This window comes from Myxocyprinus asiaticus, chromosome 2, assembly GCF_019703515.2.
Source record: "Myxocyprinus asiaticus isolate MX2 ecotype Aquarium Trade chromosome 2, UBuf_Myxa_2, whole genome shotgun sequence".
Classification (NCBI taxonomy): domain Eukaryota; kingdom Metazoa; phylum Chordata; class Actinopteri; order Cypriniformes; family Catostomidae; genus Myxocyprinus; species Myxocyprinus asiaticus.
In genome coordinates, this window is record NC_059345.1 from 29,838,573 (window position 1) to 29,856,683 (window position 18,111).

The 18,111-nt window shown below is 37.4% G+C and overlaps 1 protein-coding gene across 3 annotated transcripts in view; it reads right to left on the minus strand.

Moving 5' to 3' along the window:
* Positions 1-18,111, minus strand: part of LOC127413833 (intermembrane lipid transfer protein VPS13C-like) — an 88,986-nt gene that overhangs the window by 12,431 nt on the left and 58,444 nt on the right. For all 3 annotated transcript variants that reach the window (XM_051651301.1, XM_051651319.1, XM_051651310.1), the window contains 20 exons: positions 16,892-17,257; positions 15,880-15,969; positions 13,602-13,757; positions 11,878-12,136; positions 11,318-11,478; positions 11,065-11,186; positions 10,406-10,703; positions 8,866-9,255; positions 8,473-8,577; positions 8,232-8,390; positions 5,342-5,467; positions 5,086-5,219; positions 4,043-4,169; positions 3,726-3,961; positions 3,449-3,593; positions 3,226-3,366; positions 3,041-3,122; positions 2,358-2,427; positions 2,084-2,195; positions 1,699-1,812 (listed from right to left, as the gene is read on the minus strand). In XM_051651301.1, the coding sequence (XP_051507261.1) occupies positions 1,699-1,812; positions 2,084-2,195; positions 2,358-2,427; positions 3,041-3,122; positions 3,226-3,366; positions 3,449-3,593; positions 3,726-3,961; positions 4,043-4,169; positions 5,086-5,219; positions 5,342-5,467; positions 8,232-8,390; positions 8,473-8,577; positions 8,866-9,255; positions 10,406-10,703; positions 11,065-11,186; positions 11,318-11,478; positions 11,878-12,136; positions 13,602-13,757; positions 15,880-15,969; positions 16,892-17,257 (3,393 nt within the window). The remainder of the gene's footprint in view (positions 1-1,698; positions 1,813-2,083; positions 2,196-2,357; positions 2,428-3,040; positions 3,123-3,225; positions 3,367-3,448; positions 3,594-3,725; positions 3,962-4,042; positions 4,170-5,085; positions 5,220-5,341; positions 5,468-8,231; positions 8,391-8,472; positions 8,578-8,865; positions 9,256-10,405; positions 10,704-11,064; positions 11,187-11,317; positions 11,479-11,877; positions 12,137-13,601; positions 13,758-15,879; positions 15,970-16,891; positions 17,258-18,111) is intronic.

Sequence of the window (18,111 nt, forward strand, 5' to 3'; positions counted from 1 at the left end):
ACAAGCTTGATTACACTTCCTAGTGCTTGATGCATGCGCACAGCTCTAGATGGTGCTGGAAAGTGTTATCAAGCTTGAAATCATGATCACCAAGGAGGTTACAGTTATATTTTGGTCTGTTCTCACTTAAAACTGATAGGATCAATTCAGAAGACATGGATTAAACCACTGGATTACTTTTATATGGCCTTTATGTGCTTTTTGGAGCTTCAAAAGTTTGGTCACCATTCAACTGCATTGAACGAACCAACAGAGCTGAGATATTCTTCTAAAAATCTTCGTTTGTGTTTTGCAGAAGAAAGTCAGTCACATATCTGGGATGGCATGAGGGTGAGTAAATAAGGAATTTACATTTTTGGGTGAACCATCCCTTTAATAATGGACAAGTGCTTGTTGTACATGTTCTAGAAATGGTGAAAAGTAAAACAAAATTAAGATTCAGTTTCACTTTTGCTGTTGTTACGACCCTATCAGCCCCTAAGTACTTGTTTGTTTTTTCTTTGTGTGGTGATTGAAAATTTCCCAGCCAACCGAACCCGCTTCCTCCTCCTGCTGTTGTTGCGTATCAATCCTCTCTGGGCCCCATTCACTTGTGTCAGTCCACCTGGCCATTCTTGTTTGAGCAATATGTTTCATCATCCATCTCTTCTTTGTCGAGTCATGTGTTTTGTCTAAATTAAATGTTACTTTTCTGATAATTGTGCTTGTCTTCTCCTTTTTTGTTGCAATCTTGGAATCGGGGTTGCAAAACTGTACAATGTCAACATGATCCGAAAATAAAAAAACAGTACAATAAATTAAACTGAAAATGAGTGTGGCACTACCGCAACTCACGAACTACTCAGTTCATATACAGAATGAAGATGTCAGATTTTGAATAAATATAATTAGACATGGCATATTTATTTTCATTCTAATCAATACATTTTTGTTTGCTGCGTTGCTTATATTTATATTGGGTAAACTACAGTATCTTAGATTGTATCAGTTAGGTTAGAAGGCTGCATAACTATACAATGGGAGCTGTAATATTCATTTAAGTTTGTTTTAAATACTAAGTAAAAGATTGTTTTAATAAGGTTAATTACAGTTAATGACACCCATTAGAACACCTTGTGATGACGCTATAATTATGAAGAGTTCTATAATGAGAGTGAGTTTTTGTCTGAAATGTAATGACACTCCGGTACAATAATTTGAAGTGTTCACAATAAGAACAGTATGTATCAAGTACCCTTTTAATAGCCCATTCATAATACAGTGTACCCTAGCAAATCAGGCTAGATGTTAAAGGTAAAGTGTGAAATTTCTGCACCAAATGGAATTGCCATCTGTTTGAGTGGTCGAACTTGGCCGGTCCAACAACATTGGCTCAACAAAATGGTGTGAGTTTGGGGAGAAACTACCTGTTTGTCCAGGGGGAGTGTTTGAAACTTGTTTGAAAATAATCAATATTTTTGCAATTCTGTTTGGTGCTACTTGTGGCGCAACAATTACACACTTCACTTTTAATACATAATGTAAGTATATGATCCTCTGATAGGTCAAACTATATTATCCTTTGATAGGTCCCCACTACATCCCCCCTTGGATGCCACTGTCCAAGCATGTAGTCGCATGTGACACAAGGGAGCAGATCTTATTTGAGGACTGCAATTTCTGTTGAGTTTGGAATGGACTGTGGTGCTGGTGCATTACTTTAATGGGAGAGATGTGGAAATGCTCAAAGAAGCTCAGGCCCGAGGTGTCTGTCATGGAGCTCTCCATAAGCTGAGCCTGCAGAGCCTCCAGATCCTTCTCTATCAGCTTATTCTAATGCACAGAGAAACACACACTTATATAGAGTACATTTCTACACCCCTCCGCATTCACAGACACACACACTGCCTAAAGGCAGACATATGGTTCAAGCAATAGAAATAGAAGAAGTTATGTCAGGTCTAATTATTCATACCATTTAAATGAGTCTGGGATATTGTGATGTATTCATGGGGGTAAGTGTTTTTGCTGTGATCAATACGGATGCATTTCATTAGCAAACAGTATGTGACAGTGCCACCTGTCAGCGGGATGCAGTAGTTACCTTCTCTTTACAGTCCTGGGCGTCAGTGGCTGGGGTGAACAGGGCGAGAATTGCCCCCAAGAATCCCTGATCAATCTTCACTGCCATCTCCTGCACTAATGCCATGAAGTACCTACAGAAACACATTTAGTTTAGATTGCACACAATATGTGTGTACTCTATTTAATAATAAAATATGGTTAATTGATTTTCATAGTGTAACTGAAGATGTCATCACATGTGAGACTGTGACACAATAAGTAGAAAATCAAATGATCAGTGAGTTATTACTTACTTAAACTGCATTACTTGGCTGTACTCATTAAACCTTGTGATGATGCTCACATCTATAAACGGCTTTGGCTCTATAAAGAAAAGGTCAGATGTAGCCGTGTTAAGCTTACACCCACATACACTTGTCTTTTAATGTTTTATCAGAGTTTGATTGAATCAGTCTTATCCTTTTGTATGTCAGTATGGTTTGGTCAACTTAGCCTTCGAATTCAGCTCAGACATAAAAAAAATAGTTAAAATAGCAAGTAAAATTATCAGGGTGAGCCTGGTACAGCTGTCAGACATGTTCGAAAGGCAGGTTATGAGGAAGGCTAACAATATTACCAACCATACTGAGCACCCACTGTCAGGACAGTTTGAATTTATGCCCTCTGGAAATCGTTTTAGGGCATTAAATTTAGGACTAAAAGATTAGGAAATGATTTTGTCCCTACAGCAATTAGAATGCTTAACTCTGAGAAGACAGATGATAACTCGGGGAATGGGAGCATTATGGTCAATTATGTTTATGATAGTATATTGTGTTTGAATTAATTTATGTTTTATGTATTCATGTGTGTCTGATGTCTACAAAATAATACATTTTCCCTTGGGATATTAATAAACTTGAACTCGACCTGTAAATATGCACTCAGAAGCATGTTTGCTTAGATACAGTGTTGCTGGGGGAGTTTGTGTGAGTACCTGAATCCTGAACAATTGATTTTGGAAGAGTAACAGGATTAAACACAGTGGGAAAAATGGCTCCGGGTAGCTGGTTATCCACCTGGAACAATCATAAAAAAACACTTATGTAACTTACGTAACATAACTTCTGCAAAAAATGATATTCAACAAGTAATGAACTGTGCACTGCAAGTTGGTGTTACCTGTAACCAGTACAGTTGTGCACGTAAACTCCTCTGATGTGGCGACTGTTTAAACTCAACACAAATGCCAGGCAGGAAGTTTCTCCTGATAGTGCAGGAAAATGGCTGTCTCATCAACATGGGCACCCTTCCAAAGTTCACCTGTTTTATTAAAGAATCCCACAAACCGTAAGTAACATCTTATTACCTTATGGTTCCTGTGCAATAGAGAATTCTTATGCACCTCTAATCTAGTTTCCAGTTTAATCCAGCCTGGTTCACTCTTGCTGATGATGTGGCTCTGGTAGGCTTTCTCTAATAGCCCAATGTTCTTGTGGTTGAAGGACTTCCAACGGTTCTTTGGTCTCATCTCCCAAACCACACCAGAACTTAAAAAAAAAAAGATAATTCAATCGTCCATTATTATTAGAAATCAAATGATCTGTATAATAATAACTTGTCAGGACAATGGTAGCACTGTTACAGCAACACTAATGGTTGTTATATGTGGGTTTATTTACCTGGTAATGCCAACGTATGCTATCTCCTGTCTGATGTCATTGTTGATGAGTGACAGGCCTACATTCTGTAATGAGATGTTGACTTCTTGCTGGAACTGCTCCAGCTCTTCCGCCTGCCGTGCCTTTGTCACTACACCGACATCCTCAGTGAAGATCAGCACCCACTGTCGACCATCCAGGAATGACACCCAGTGTATCTGCACTAAGTTGTCGTATGCAAACTGACCACACTCATCCTAAAGAACACAGCACAGGATTGACATAACCACCAGCGTGAGAAGAATAGAGGATTCAATAACCCATAATTCCTCTCTAACCTTCACAAGGTCCAGTTCTCCAGTATGATCCTGACAGCTCCAGCAAAGCTTCCTCACGCCTGAGGGATCACCCCATGCAAATCGCTGAACTTCACCTGGTTTCAGAGTCCAACATTCCTCACAACCTCTGGACAAACACACAGACATATAAACATACAGATCCATTAATACAGAGGCCGTAACAGAAGAAATTACAAACAGGAAATACACACTCCTAATACACTCAATTAGAGTAAAAATAGTTGGTTTTCAGTAGGATTGCATGAGTACTTGAGTACTTTCAAGTAGCAGAAATAAAAACACAATAAAACACAATAATTGGCAACTTTTCAACAACTTTTTCCAACTTTTCACATTGAATTTTGTGATTGATTACAATATTAACTAGGGCTGTCACTCGATTAACATTTTTAATCAAATTAATTACATGATATGCCGATCAATTAATCAAATTAACTGCAATTAATCGCAATACAAAAAGTGGCTTTAGAAGGCAATATATTTACTTATTACAGTCCGTATTTTTAATATAATTAATCTCACTGTATTAAGCCATTAAATCGACAGCCCTAATATTAACCAATCATACTGGGATGAAATACTGATTGGTACTGTGCGATCTGAGTGGTTAGCACTACACATGGCACTTGCAGATTCACTCAACACTTTCATTTTTGTGTTTAAAAATGGCTAGACAGAGCACACAGAAAGATACATTTTTAAAAGATGAACTATTTGAACTTGACACTGCATCTTGAAAATATGCCATTCATGGTGCAAGATGCTGAAAAATCAGCGAGTCGTGATTCATCAGCAAAAGATTCAATCTGACGCATGTCCAACATAGAATAACAATTAAAAAATAGCACAGATGGAACTCATTCCATCAGGAGTACTCGAGCAGTCAAAAGGACTTAAATGCACATCCTTAGTTTCCACTATTTTAGTTAAAAGACTAAAATTCCATTTTCCAATCAGACTCTTTATAGACTTTTTGTTCAGCTTTCATGAGAACTTAAATACTGAATTTAGGTACTGCTGACCTCTGTCTGAAGTTGACAGTGGCCACGGGTGTTTGATTTACAACCAGAGCAGGTGCAGCTCCGTCATAGTAATCAGTGAAGCTGATGACAGTGGAGTGGTCTGAGATATTCACATCCACTATCACACCACCATACTATGACAAAAAAGAAGATTAACCATAAGTGATAAATGTGGTTTAACAACATCATGATTACAGCCACCATTACATATGTGAAAAAACACACTTTCTGTAACATTTCTCGCTTAAATGCCCACCTGATCCATGCGCAGTAAAGTGCCATTGTCCTGCTTGTCGAAGAAGAACGATTTTGAGGTAGATTCAGATCCCAAAACTCGTACACACAGCTTCCCTGTGCTGGACTCGGGCCACAGAGGCAAACACTGTAAAATACACAATCATATAGTTAGGTCTTAATTTCTGCTGGAAGAAACACAATTTTTGCACCTTTTTTAGTGGATCCCCCTCCTCATACACTGAAAGAACTTTATGCTATGACCTATGACCTAGATGTGTTTCCCGAAAAATCTAAGTATAGTTTTACAATGTTGTCATTAACTCAACAAAATAACAGGGATTTGTCGTTTTTTTGCTAGTCATACTTGTTGTCTAGGTCATGTCTTATCACAAGCTCTTTTTTGAGTTCAGGTTCAGTTCCTTTTAAGAATCCATCTGACCACTGTTTTTGAAATTCACGAAATAGAAAATCATCCTTGCAAGCAAAATAATGTTATTTACACATTCATTCAACCTGTAAACTCACAATCGGTGTAGTAAATCTGTCATAGCATTTTAAACCCAATCTTTAGTGCAAACGAGCACCACCAGTCCTTGATCCGGGACCATACAATTTAGGAGTGTAACGGTTCACTCATCTCACGATTCGGTTCGGTTCACGATACTGAACTCATGGTTTGGTTCGTTTCACGATTCTTTAAACTAAGCCTGAATCAAGAAAAGTTAAGATTGAACTTTTATTATTATTATTATTATTATTACTTTATAGACATATGCAAAACTGTTTGTTTCCTTAAAAAAATTTAGCTAAAAGTACTGTTCTTAAAAGTGCTACATGATTCATCAGAGATGTACTGGGACTAAAAACAGCCCAGAACAGGGCAATGGTGACACCAACTGGAAATATTAGCTAATAATTTGCTTACTGAAAATACAGAATTATGTTAGATACATACGCTGCTTACACACTGTCACTGATTGCAAATATTTTAAATATTTTAAATTAAAATTGTATTTTTCTAAAATAGTATTGTCTCTGATTACATGTAAATATTCTTTTCAAAAATACATATTTAATGGAAGTGCATGCTTATCCAGTTAAATAATAATAATTTACTGATGTAATCAAATTAGACATTACATTTGACATTAGGATTATATTCCCCATAGCATTATTCTGTACATAATATTCAGCATTATATATAGTAGATTAATATGTCAATCTCATTAAACCTCTGTAAACTTTCATTTTCTCTAGCACAGTTACAGAGCAGATCACTCTCGCACTCAAAAGGACATTCGATCCCTTGCGCTGAAAAGGTGCGTCTCTCTCCCACTGCTAGACTGGTTTCAGTTTCAGCCTAACTCATCGTACAACACCTGTGGCTGCTATGTGTGCAATCATATTTTAGAGCTCCTTGTGTCCTATGAAGCGATTTCCATTTGTATGCCCGCATTATGCAGGCGTAGGACGTCGTGTGTATTGGATAGAAGAGACGCTAAGATGAAAAAAACAAAAAAAAAATGATCCCATCTCCACGATGCGCATCGTCACATTTTTGAACCGTGATGCATCGTGCCATGATAAACCATTACACCCCTAATATAATTATATTATTATTATTATATTATGTCTCTCTTAACAACTGACTATCAACCGACAGCCTGAATGTCAATACAGTACAATACTGTACATTCTATATATATATATATATATATATATATATATATATATATATATATATATATATATATATATATACACACTTTTTTTATTTTTTTATATATATTTTAATTTTTATTGAATAATGTGTATCTATATAGTAAAAAACAAAAAAAAACAAAACAAAAACAAAAACAGCGTATTGTATACTGTACAGTGTATGTTATTATTTGTATATTGTTGAGTGCAATTATGTGTATAACAGATGTTTAAATTGTGTGTGTTAATTTGATGTTATTGTAAATTGGTATATGTCTCATCACTGTCACGACTGCTATGTTGATTGGAACTGCACCCAAGAATTTCACACACCATTGCACTTGTGTATATGGCTGTGTGACAATAAAGTGATTTGATTTGATTTGATTTGATTTACAAATTAAGCACTGCATATGGTCTGGACACATACAGGCACAGTTAAAGGAATAGTGCACCCAAAAATGAGAATTCTCTCATCTTTTACTCACCCTTATGTCATCTCAAACTCAAATGATTTTCTTCTGTGGAACACAAACAAAAACATTTTAATGGAAATTTGATGTCTGTTTGTCCGTACAATGCAGTGAATGGTGACCAAATTTTTAAGCTCCAAAAAGCACATAATCCATGTCTTCTGAAGCAATCCAGTCTGTTTTGGGTAAAAACAGACCAAAATGTAACTCCTTTCCACAGAACATCTTGCCATTGCAGTCTCTAGGCACAATGTTGCTATCAAGCTCGATTATAATTCCTAGTGCTTGCAGCAAGCGCACAGTGCTAGATGCCACTGGAAATGTAATCGAGCTTGAAATCATGATCGCAAAGGAGACTGCTGATGTCAAGATTTAAAGTGAAAAAGGATTATATTTTAGTCAGTTCTCCACCAAAACTGATTGGATCTCTTCAGAAAACATGGATTATACTTCTGGAGTCATATGGATTACCTTTATGCTGCCTTTGTGTTCTTTTTGGAGCTTGAAAATTTGGTCACCATTCACTTGCATTGTATTGACAAAAACATCTAATTTCTTCAGCAAAATATCTTCGTTTGTGTTCCGCGGAAGAAAGTCATACGAGTTTGAAACGACATAAGGGTGAGTAAATGATGAGAGAATAATCATTTTTGGGTGAACCATTTCTTTACTAAACAAACTTTATTTAAAATATTATGTGAAAAGCTTTTGATAAGAGATGAATTCAGCTCTGACCTCAGTGGAGGAGATGTAGTGCCACTTGTTGCTGGAACCATTGTTTAGCACCTCTCCCACCTCCAGCTCAAACGAGGACTTATTGACCAGCATGTAGAAGGGACTCATGGTTACGATCCGTGTCAGGTTAAAGCTGCTCATCTGGATGCTGACCCCCACCTTGTACAACAAGAGAGATTTCAGACAAAATACACAGATCTTTTCAAACTATTTTTTCATAAAAAATGCACAAAGCTTTTACCAGGTAATCCCCGCTTTTGTCTGGACAGCGTACACACCCGTAGCTGCCAACTGTGTCCAGAGAGAAGCCTTTCGACCAGGAGCTGGTGGACACACAAAGCTGCAGCTAGAATGGAGAGGAAGAACAGAGTATAAACTGTTTAATACTTTCTCTTATGCTGGTTTAATATGACAACTATAAGTCAGTCGTATGTTGACTCACTGAAAAGTGTAAACTGTTGCTCTTTCCAGGTTTATGTTGGTGTTCAGGATAACATTTTTCTAAATATTAGGCTAATATAATTAGTACTACATAAATAACAAATTACTAACTAAATAGTTAATTACATTCAGTTGTCTTATATGAGATTAGAAAATGTGCTCCATCAAACACCACCAAATAGTTCAATCTAACCTTATTCTTGCTGAAAAAATTCTTCTTTTTGAAGGAGAACAGAATGACGTCTCTAAAGTCAGATGGGTGTTTCACGTAGGTGTCCTCGGCATGGTACTGCAGGACACGGGATGTCTTATTGATGATCCAATATGGACTGTAGAGAGAAAGAAACATTTTGCCACTCATGCGAGACACATGTACACACACGTCCACAGTCAACCCCTCTGAGGTGTCGCAGGTGAAGCAAATAGAAAAGAACTCAGGCATGTCTTGGCTAATCTTCATACGGCCGCTCCAGCTACGGCCTTGGTACTTCATCAACACCAGCTCCATTATTTCCCCGTTAATGTGAGAGTTTAGTACATCCACCATACTGCCCTCCTGAAGCTCATAAAAGTCAGGGGAACCCTGAAAGAGACAAAAGTGTAGTTTAACTTACAGATACTAATACCTGCTGCAGCTCAATGGAGACGAAGATTATCAGTCAATAATGATTTAAATTTCTGTTCCTCACTCTATCGTAAGGCTTCAGAAGACCAGTAAGCAATGTTAATTAACAGCATCTGGTTCATTTTAAATTTATATTAAATGAGTAATGATTGTATACACTCACTGAGCACATTATTAGGAACTCTATAATCCTAATAAAGTGCCCGACGTGATCTTCTGCCGTTGTAGCCAATCCGCCTCAAAGTTCAACATGTTGTGCATTCTGAGATGTTTGTTTATTAACTTTTAACGCCATGTCAGCAACAAGGCAGTTCACATGGCAAGCACAGGGTAAACAAGAAATATATACAATTTACAAAAAAGACATTTGAGACTAAAACAAGATAAAAATTCTAAAATACATTCAGCTGATACCTTTCTAAATATTTCCATGTCTCTAAATAAAATCATTGTCTGATGGTTTCAAAGGCGTTACAGTTCAGTAGGATATGTTTGATAGTCAAAGGGGTTTGACAGGGAAGGCATAATGGAGGCATTCTGAGATGCTATTCTGCTAACTACAATTGTACAGAGTGGTTATCTGAGTTACTGAAGCCTTTCTGTCAGCTCGAACCTGTCTGGCCATTCTCCATTGACCTCAATTATCAACAAGGTGTTTCCGTCCACAGAACTGCTGCTTAATGGATGTTTTTTTGTTTTTGGCACCTTTCTGAGTAAACTCTAGAGACTGTTGCGCGTGAAAATCCCAGGAGATCAGCAGTTACAGAAATACTCAAACCAGCCCTTCTGGCACCAACAATCATGCCACGGTCGAAATTTTTTTCCCCATTCGGATGGTTGATGTGAACATTAACTGAAGCTCCTGTCCCATGTCTGCATGGTTTTATGCATTACACTGCTGCCACATGATTGGCTGATAGATAATAGATAATCGCATGAATAAGTAGATGTACAGGAGTTCCTAGTACTCAGTGAGTGTATTATGAATTACGGTAGAAATCCACCAATTTTAACTCTAGGCTAGTCCAGAGAACATCGTCAAATATGTTTTATGCTATTCTGGAGCATTTGAGCATTGAAACTGCAGAGGTTTCGTAATATCATATACCTCCAGCAGGCAACGTATTGAGTAAGGTAGCAGGTTTTTGATGGTAACAGCTGGGTGCAGGTGGATGACATAGGCAGGGTCCCAGTCCCCTTCCCCGTGGCTGGCGATGTGACTCAGATCATCGGGCACAGCCAGTGTTTTCACCACCAATGGCAGGAAACTGCTCTCTATTGCAGGGCACTGCAGTACGGCATGAACCTCTGAGCTCACATGCACCTGCTCCTTCCATGCAATGCATGTGGATGATGCACGATATTGATCTTCCAAAGGACCGATAGGCAGCAAAAACAACTGACTCCTAAAGAAATAGATATAGTAGAGAGAGTTACTATATAAAGCATTTTATGTTATGATGGAGTTACTGACACAACTGATTCAATAAAAAACATAGACGTTCACATCCAAAACAATGGAAGTGAATGAAAATAATTAATTAAAAAAAATGCAGATGTGTTGAGAAACATAACAGTTGTTTGAAACCAGAGTATGAGAGCAGAGCTTGTTCGTGTGATATTGCTTAAATATTCAAGGTTAATAAATCTTCCTTACAGTGACCACTATGAAAGGTTTTCATAGCACTGGATTCAAAGGAAGGCAAAATACACACACACAGAGAATACAATTAGCACAACAGAACAATATATCTTCACCGTCCATACCTGTAAGCTTCTAAGGGAACATGATATTCCTTCTCAGGCTCAGCAACCCCTACATTCACCAACACTCCAAGCTCAGAAGAATACTTCAGAATGGCAAAAGGCACTAAGAAATGGTTCTTTATCTGTAAACAAAACAAAATTAACATCACCATGACTTTAACAAGGTCATTTTCATACATAGTGTAGATGAACTACCATTATTTTAATTATTTGTTTGTCCAAACGGGTGGATGGGTAAACTGAGAAAACACACCTGTAGTGGGGAGCGTACTGTGATGACTTTGTTGCCCTCGCTGGCATCGATCTGAAGCAGTACAGATACAGCTTCCTGTTGCATGGGTCCCCGTACATTATACAGTCTGCGGCCAGGCTTACCCAGTGGAATATTAGAAATCTCACTGTAACCTGAGGGAACTACACAGGGGATGTTTAGATTACTAATTTGTTATTATTGGTAAGGATTAAAATTAGGGTAAAAGTCATGCATTTAACTAACTTATTGGCAGCAAAAAAGAAAATACTTGAAAAATTTAGATATTAGGTTATTAGAAATTTGAAAGACCAATGAAAGAATTGCTGTGTGTATCATATAGGTAATATAAAAAAACAGGCAAACGAAAACTTTTCCATTCTGTTTTGTGTGGGCAATGTAAAAAGTAGACACTTGAGTGGTGTTTTGGCATTTTTGGGCAACTCAAGTGTTTAAAATGTTCAAAGTGCTTATGATTGCTCTCCAAATAATGCTGTTTTGAAGCACAGCATTACTAAGGCATTTCTGCAGTTCATGAGGGGAAAATTGGTCATGTTACTGACCTATATTGAGATTGAACAGGCAGCTCTCCTGCCTCTGCAGGGCAGATAGTCGTGATGATCGCTCAAAGGTGGAATAATCTAAATCCACACTCTTATCCACAGACACTTCGTGCAGTTTACCCAGTGAGGATGAGCCAGCCAATCGCAGGTTAGAACTGTGCTGAACAATGAGGGGGATGCCTAATGCATTACGAATGGTGAAGGGTGATTTCTCCTTCAGAGAGCGGTCAAACGTGGAGGCTGTGCTCTCAAAGAAAGCCTAACGAAGGTGAGAAAGGCATGAGCACGTTAAAAAAATTTTTTTTTAATTTAACATTTAATATTTAACACATTTAACTGAATATCACATCATACATAATAATATACACTGGTGGCCAAAAGTTTGGAATAATGTACAGATTTTGCTGTTTCGGAAGGAAATTGTTACTTTAATTCACCAAAGTGGCATTCAACTGATCACAAAGTATAGTCAGGACATTACTGATGTAAAAAACAGCACCATCACTATTTGAAAAAAATCATTTTTGATCAAATCTAGACAGGCCCCATTTCCAGCAGTCATCACTCCAACACCATATCCTTGAGTAATCATGCTAAATTGGTACTAGAAAATCACTTGCCATTATATCAAACACAGTTGAAAGATATTTGGTTTGTTAAATCAAGTTTAACATTGTCTTTCTGTTTGTTTTTGAGTTGTCACAGTATGCAATAGGCTGGCATGTCTTAAGGTCAATATTAGGTGAAAAATGGCAAAAAAAAAAAAAAAAAGAAAAAAAAAAGTTCTCTCTAGAAACTCATCAGCTAATCATTGTTTTGAGGAATGAAGGCTATACAATGCTTGAAATTGCCAAAACAAACTGAAGAACTCATACAAAGGTGTACACTACTGTCTTCAAAGACAAAGGACAACTGGCTCTAACAAGGACAGAAAGAGATGTGGAAGGCCAGATGTACAACTAAACAAGAGTATAAGTACATCAGAGTCTCTAGTTTGAGAAACAGACACCTCACATGTCCTCAGCTGACAGCTTCATTGAATTCTACCCGCTATACACCAGTTTCATGTTCAACAGTAAAGAGAAGACTCAGGGGTGCAGGCCTTATGGGAAGAATTGCAAAGAAAAAGCCACTTTTGAAACAGAAAAGGTTAGAGTGGGCAAAGAAACACATATTGGACAACAGATAATTGGAAAAGACTGTTATGGATCTTAACCCCATTGAGCTTTTGTGGGATCAGCTAGACTTTAAGGTGCGTGAGAAGTGCCTGACAAGACAGCCACATCTATGGCAAGTGCTACAGGAAGCGTGGGGTGAAATATCACCTGAGTATCTGGACAAACTGACAGCTAGAACGCCAAGGATCTGCAAAGCTGTCATTGTTGCACGTGGAGGATTTTTTGATGAGAACTCTTTGAAGTAGTTTAAGAAGTTCTGAAAAATGTTTTCAAAATGTAATAGTAATTTTTCACATTATTAGTGTCCTGACTATACAATTTCTTTCCATAAGAGCAAAATCTGTACATTATTCCAAACTTCTGGCCGACAGTGTATATATATATATATATAATACAACTATATTCCCCATAATATAATCACAACAAAATGATCAAATACTGAAAACATTCTGGTATAGATGAACATTTTCTGTTTTGTATGTACTATATTCCATGTCTTGAATAACAGATTCTTGTGAATGCTGTTCTCTTGACAGAACGGTTTACCTTAGCCAGGTTGTTGAAGACGCTGAGGCAGCACTTGGACATTGTGATGTTCATGGTGTCTTTGGAACATATGGTGATGGCTGTGCGAGGGTCTGGCAGCATAATAAAATCATCCCCAGGATCTGGACTTTTATCCTGAACAGGGTTGTTCTTCATCTACACATAACAGACAAATGATCAATAATACAATAATCTGCTATATATTTTACAGAATGGGTGCAATCATGGATTTATACTTATGAGCAGAAGAAAGAAAGAACATTCTACAGTGAGAAAAGGAATATAAAGACAAAGAGAGAGAGAGAGAGAGAGAGAGAGAGAGAGAGAGAGAGAATAAAAGTGAAAGTTTAATTTGTGAAATGTGCAACATTTGCAAACAGCAGTACTTGTTGACAATGAAATGCATTTTTCTCCAAGCTCACAATTAAAAGTAATAAAAAATTAAAATCAATTACAGGTGCATCTCAATAAATTAGAATGTCGTGGAAAAGTTCATTTATTTCAGTAATTCAACTCAAATTGTGAAACTCGTGTATTAAATAAATTCAGTGCACACAGACTGAAGTAGTTTAAGTCTTTGGTTCTTTTAATTGTGATGATTTTGGCTCACATTTAACAAAAACCCACCAATTCACTATCTCAAAAAATTAGAATATGGTGACATGCCAATCAGCTAATCAACTCAAAACACCTGCAAAGGTTTCCTGATCCTTCAAAATGGTCTCTCAGTTTGGTTCACTAGGCTACACAATCATGGGGAAGACTGCTGATCTGACAGTTGTCCAGAAGACAATCATTGACACCCTTCACAAGGAGGGTAAGCCACAAACATTCATTGCCAAAGAAGCTGGCTGTTCACAGAGTGCTGTATCCAAGCATGTTAACAGAAAGTTGAGTGGAAGGAAAAAGTGTGGAAGAAAAAGATGCACAACCAACCGAGAGAACCGCAACCTTATGATTGTCAAGCAAAATCGATTCAAGAATTTGGGTGAACTTCACAAGGAATGGACTGAGGCTGGGGTCAAGGCATCAAACACACACAGACATGTCAAGGAATTTGGCTACAGTTGTCGTATTCCTCTTGTTAAGCCACTCCTGAACCACAGACAACGTCAGAGGCGTCTTACCTGGGCTAAGGAGAAGAAGAACTGGACTGTTGCCCAGTGGTCCAAAGTCCTCTTTTCAGATGAGAGCAAGTTTTGTATTTCATTTGGAAACCAAGGTCCTAGAGTCTGGAGGAAGGGTGGAGAAGCTCATAGCCCAAGTTGCTTGAAGTCCAGTGTTAAGTTTCCACAGTCTGTGATGATTTGGGGTGCAATGTCATCTGCTGGTGTTGGTCCATTGTGTTTTTTGAAAACCAAAGTCACTGCACCTGTTTACCAAGAAATTTTGAAGCACTTCATGCTTCCTTCTGCTGACTAGCTTATTAAAGATGCTGATTTCATTTTCCAGCAGGATTTGGCACCTGCCCACACTGCCAAAAGCACCAAAAGTTGGTTAAATGACCATGGTGTTGGTGTGCTTGACTGGCCAGCAAACTCACCAGACCTGAACCCCATAGAGAATCTATGGGGTATTGTCAAGAGGAAAATGAGAAACAAGAGACCAAAAAATGCAGATGAGCTGAAGGCCAGTGTCAAAGAAACCTGGGCTTCCATACCACCTCAGCAGTGCCACAAACTGAACACCTCCATGCCACGCTGAATTGAGGCAGTAATAAAGCAAAAGGAGCCCCTACCAAGTATTGAGTACATATACAGTAAATGAACATACTTTCCAGAAGGCCAACAATTCACTAAAAATGTTTTTTTTATTGGTCTTATGATGTATTCTAATTTTTTGAGATAGTGAATTGGTGGGTTTTTGTTAAATGTGAGCCAAAATCATCACAATTAGAAGAACCAAAGACTTAAACTACTTCAGTCTGTGTGCATTGAATTTATTTAATACACGAGTTTCACAATTTGAGTTGAATTACTGAAATAAATGAACTTCTCCACGACATTCTAATTTATTGAGATGCACCTGTATATGGATAATTAGCAGTAAACATAAGGAATTAGTAGTAACACAAATTAAACAACATGTAGTTATAGTATAAAAATATAAACATAAATATAAAAACTATCAAATTATAAAGTGGTATGTGCGTGAGTCGTAAATGAGAAAAATTATATATACTCAGTGTGAGTATTAATGAATATAATATAACAACCATTTAAGAGCCGTGTTTTACAAAGTGGTACTGTTTTTAGAGAGAGAAAGAGATTCTCTCTACCTCTAATTTGAGGTTCCACCTCCGTTTCCCATTGTCCACTCTCTCAAGAAGTGGCTCCCATACTGCATGAGTTTCATTAAAATAATTCACCTAAAACAAAACAGAAATTCTTTAGAATCTATATAAAATAACCAATCTAGAAGTATATTTACATGCACTTGAAAAGTTCGATTTCAGTCTGACTTATTAAAATGTCATGTAAATGGTTTCATCATCCTTAGAATCACACGATTGTAGCTTGGCTTCGTTCAGCATGTATACAGGTTATAACTGCATGTATACACGTATTATAACTGGCCTTGCCTTTGGCAAAATACAAAAATACGGTCCAGTATTTAAGGGATAGAACTGTGCATTGTATTAAATCTATACGGGACAGTTTCTCCCATATTTTAGCTTTTAACACCCAAACAGCTGAGAATATTTCAGTATTTGTTTGCATTTGTATCATCTTCACATTCAGTTGTCAATGTAAAAAATTACAGATCAGAATGGAAAAACAAAACAAGAGAAATCCACTTGAAACACAGACACTACAAAACTTTAGGGTAGCGGAAAGGTCAATGGCAATTTGCACACGTATTCTGTCCCTCAAAATAAAATATCTTGTATTTGTCTGGTAAAAAGTTAGCAACTCTACAAGCGACGGGTATTTAACCTGCCTTATTTGCCAACCTTCTATCAAATATTCGTTTACGCATTGTGTCATGTATACTTTGGCAGACAGATGAAGATTGTAGCTCGATTATAACTACACATGTAAACATACTGATTGAGTATGTACACATACTCGTTTGTTTTTCTATCATGCTGGGGACTTTCCATTGACTTCTGTTATTTTAGTTCTGAGCTAATGATATTTTCTATTCACTAACCGTTCCCCTATATTTTCATTAATACATTATTTGCATGTTATATGTTTGTTGCATCTTTATAAAGCAGTTTTCCTAATGGCGACCATTGACTGGTCCCGACAATGTAGGCAAAACCTGACACACACACACAAACGCACCTCTAGAGTCATATCTGCAGAAAAACGGAGCAATGATGACCAGTTCTGAGTGCTGCCGGTGAACGAAGATTCTGCAAGTAGCAGTGGAACAGTGCGATGTCCCAAACCTGACTCCAGTGTAACCTGCACCACCTTTACTTCCACCCCAAAACTCTCTCCATCCTTACTGCTGTCCACATCCTTGAAGCTCTCAGTCACTTCAGAGGCAGCATCCACACCCAGGAACCAGTAGTTAGCATTAGCAATGTTCATCACAGACCAGAGGCTGCTTTGGTCATCAGGCGTCTGCTGTGATGTCTCTTCCTTCGGTTTGGGCGTCATGGCTGCCATGATGGTGATGACAGTGTTCAGAATGATAGGAGAGATCTGAGAGAGCATGAAAGAGCAAGACAGAGAGATGATTTCAGATTATCTAGTCATATCAAAACTAAAAATCCTACTTGCTTAACAAAAATCCTACCCCTAATTATATCTTGATTTTTATAAATATCTAAACATCCTAAAAACAAAAAAATGAGTTGCATAAGATATTAATGGAATAGTTCACCCAAAAATTTAAATTGTCTCATCATTTATTCACCCTCATTCCATCCCAAATGTGACTTTCTTTCTTCTGCTGAATACAAATAAATATTTTTTAGTTCTGTATGTCCATACTATGCAAGTGAATTTTGACCAGAACTTTGTAGGTCCAAAAAGCATATAAAAGCAGCATAAAAGTAATCCTTACGACTATAAAATATACGGTGGTTAAATCTTTCTTCAGAAACGATATAATAGGTTTGGTTGAGAAACAGATCAATATTTAAGTCATTTTTACTATAAATTCTCCTCCCTGTCCAGTAGGTGGCAAAATGCCCCAAAAAATGTGAATTGACAAAAAAAAAAAAAGAATGTTGAATTGAAGTGGAGTTTTATAGTAAAAAAAGGAATTAAATATTGATCGGTTTCTTGCCCACACCTATCATATTGCTTATGATGATATGGATTTAACCTCTGGAGTCTAATGGATTACTTTTATGCTGCCTATATATGCTGTTTGGAGCTTCAAAGTTCTGTTCACCACTCACTTGCATTGTATGGACCTACAGAGCTGAAATATTCTTCTAAAAATCTTTGTTTGTGTTCTGCAGAAGAAAGTAAGTCATTAACATCTGGGATGGCATGAGGTGAGTAAATGATGACAGAATTTTCATTTTTGGGTGAACTATACTTTTATG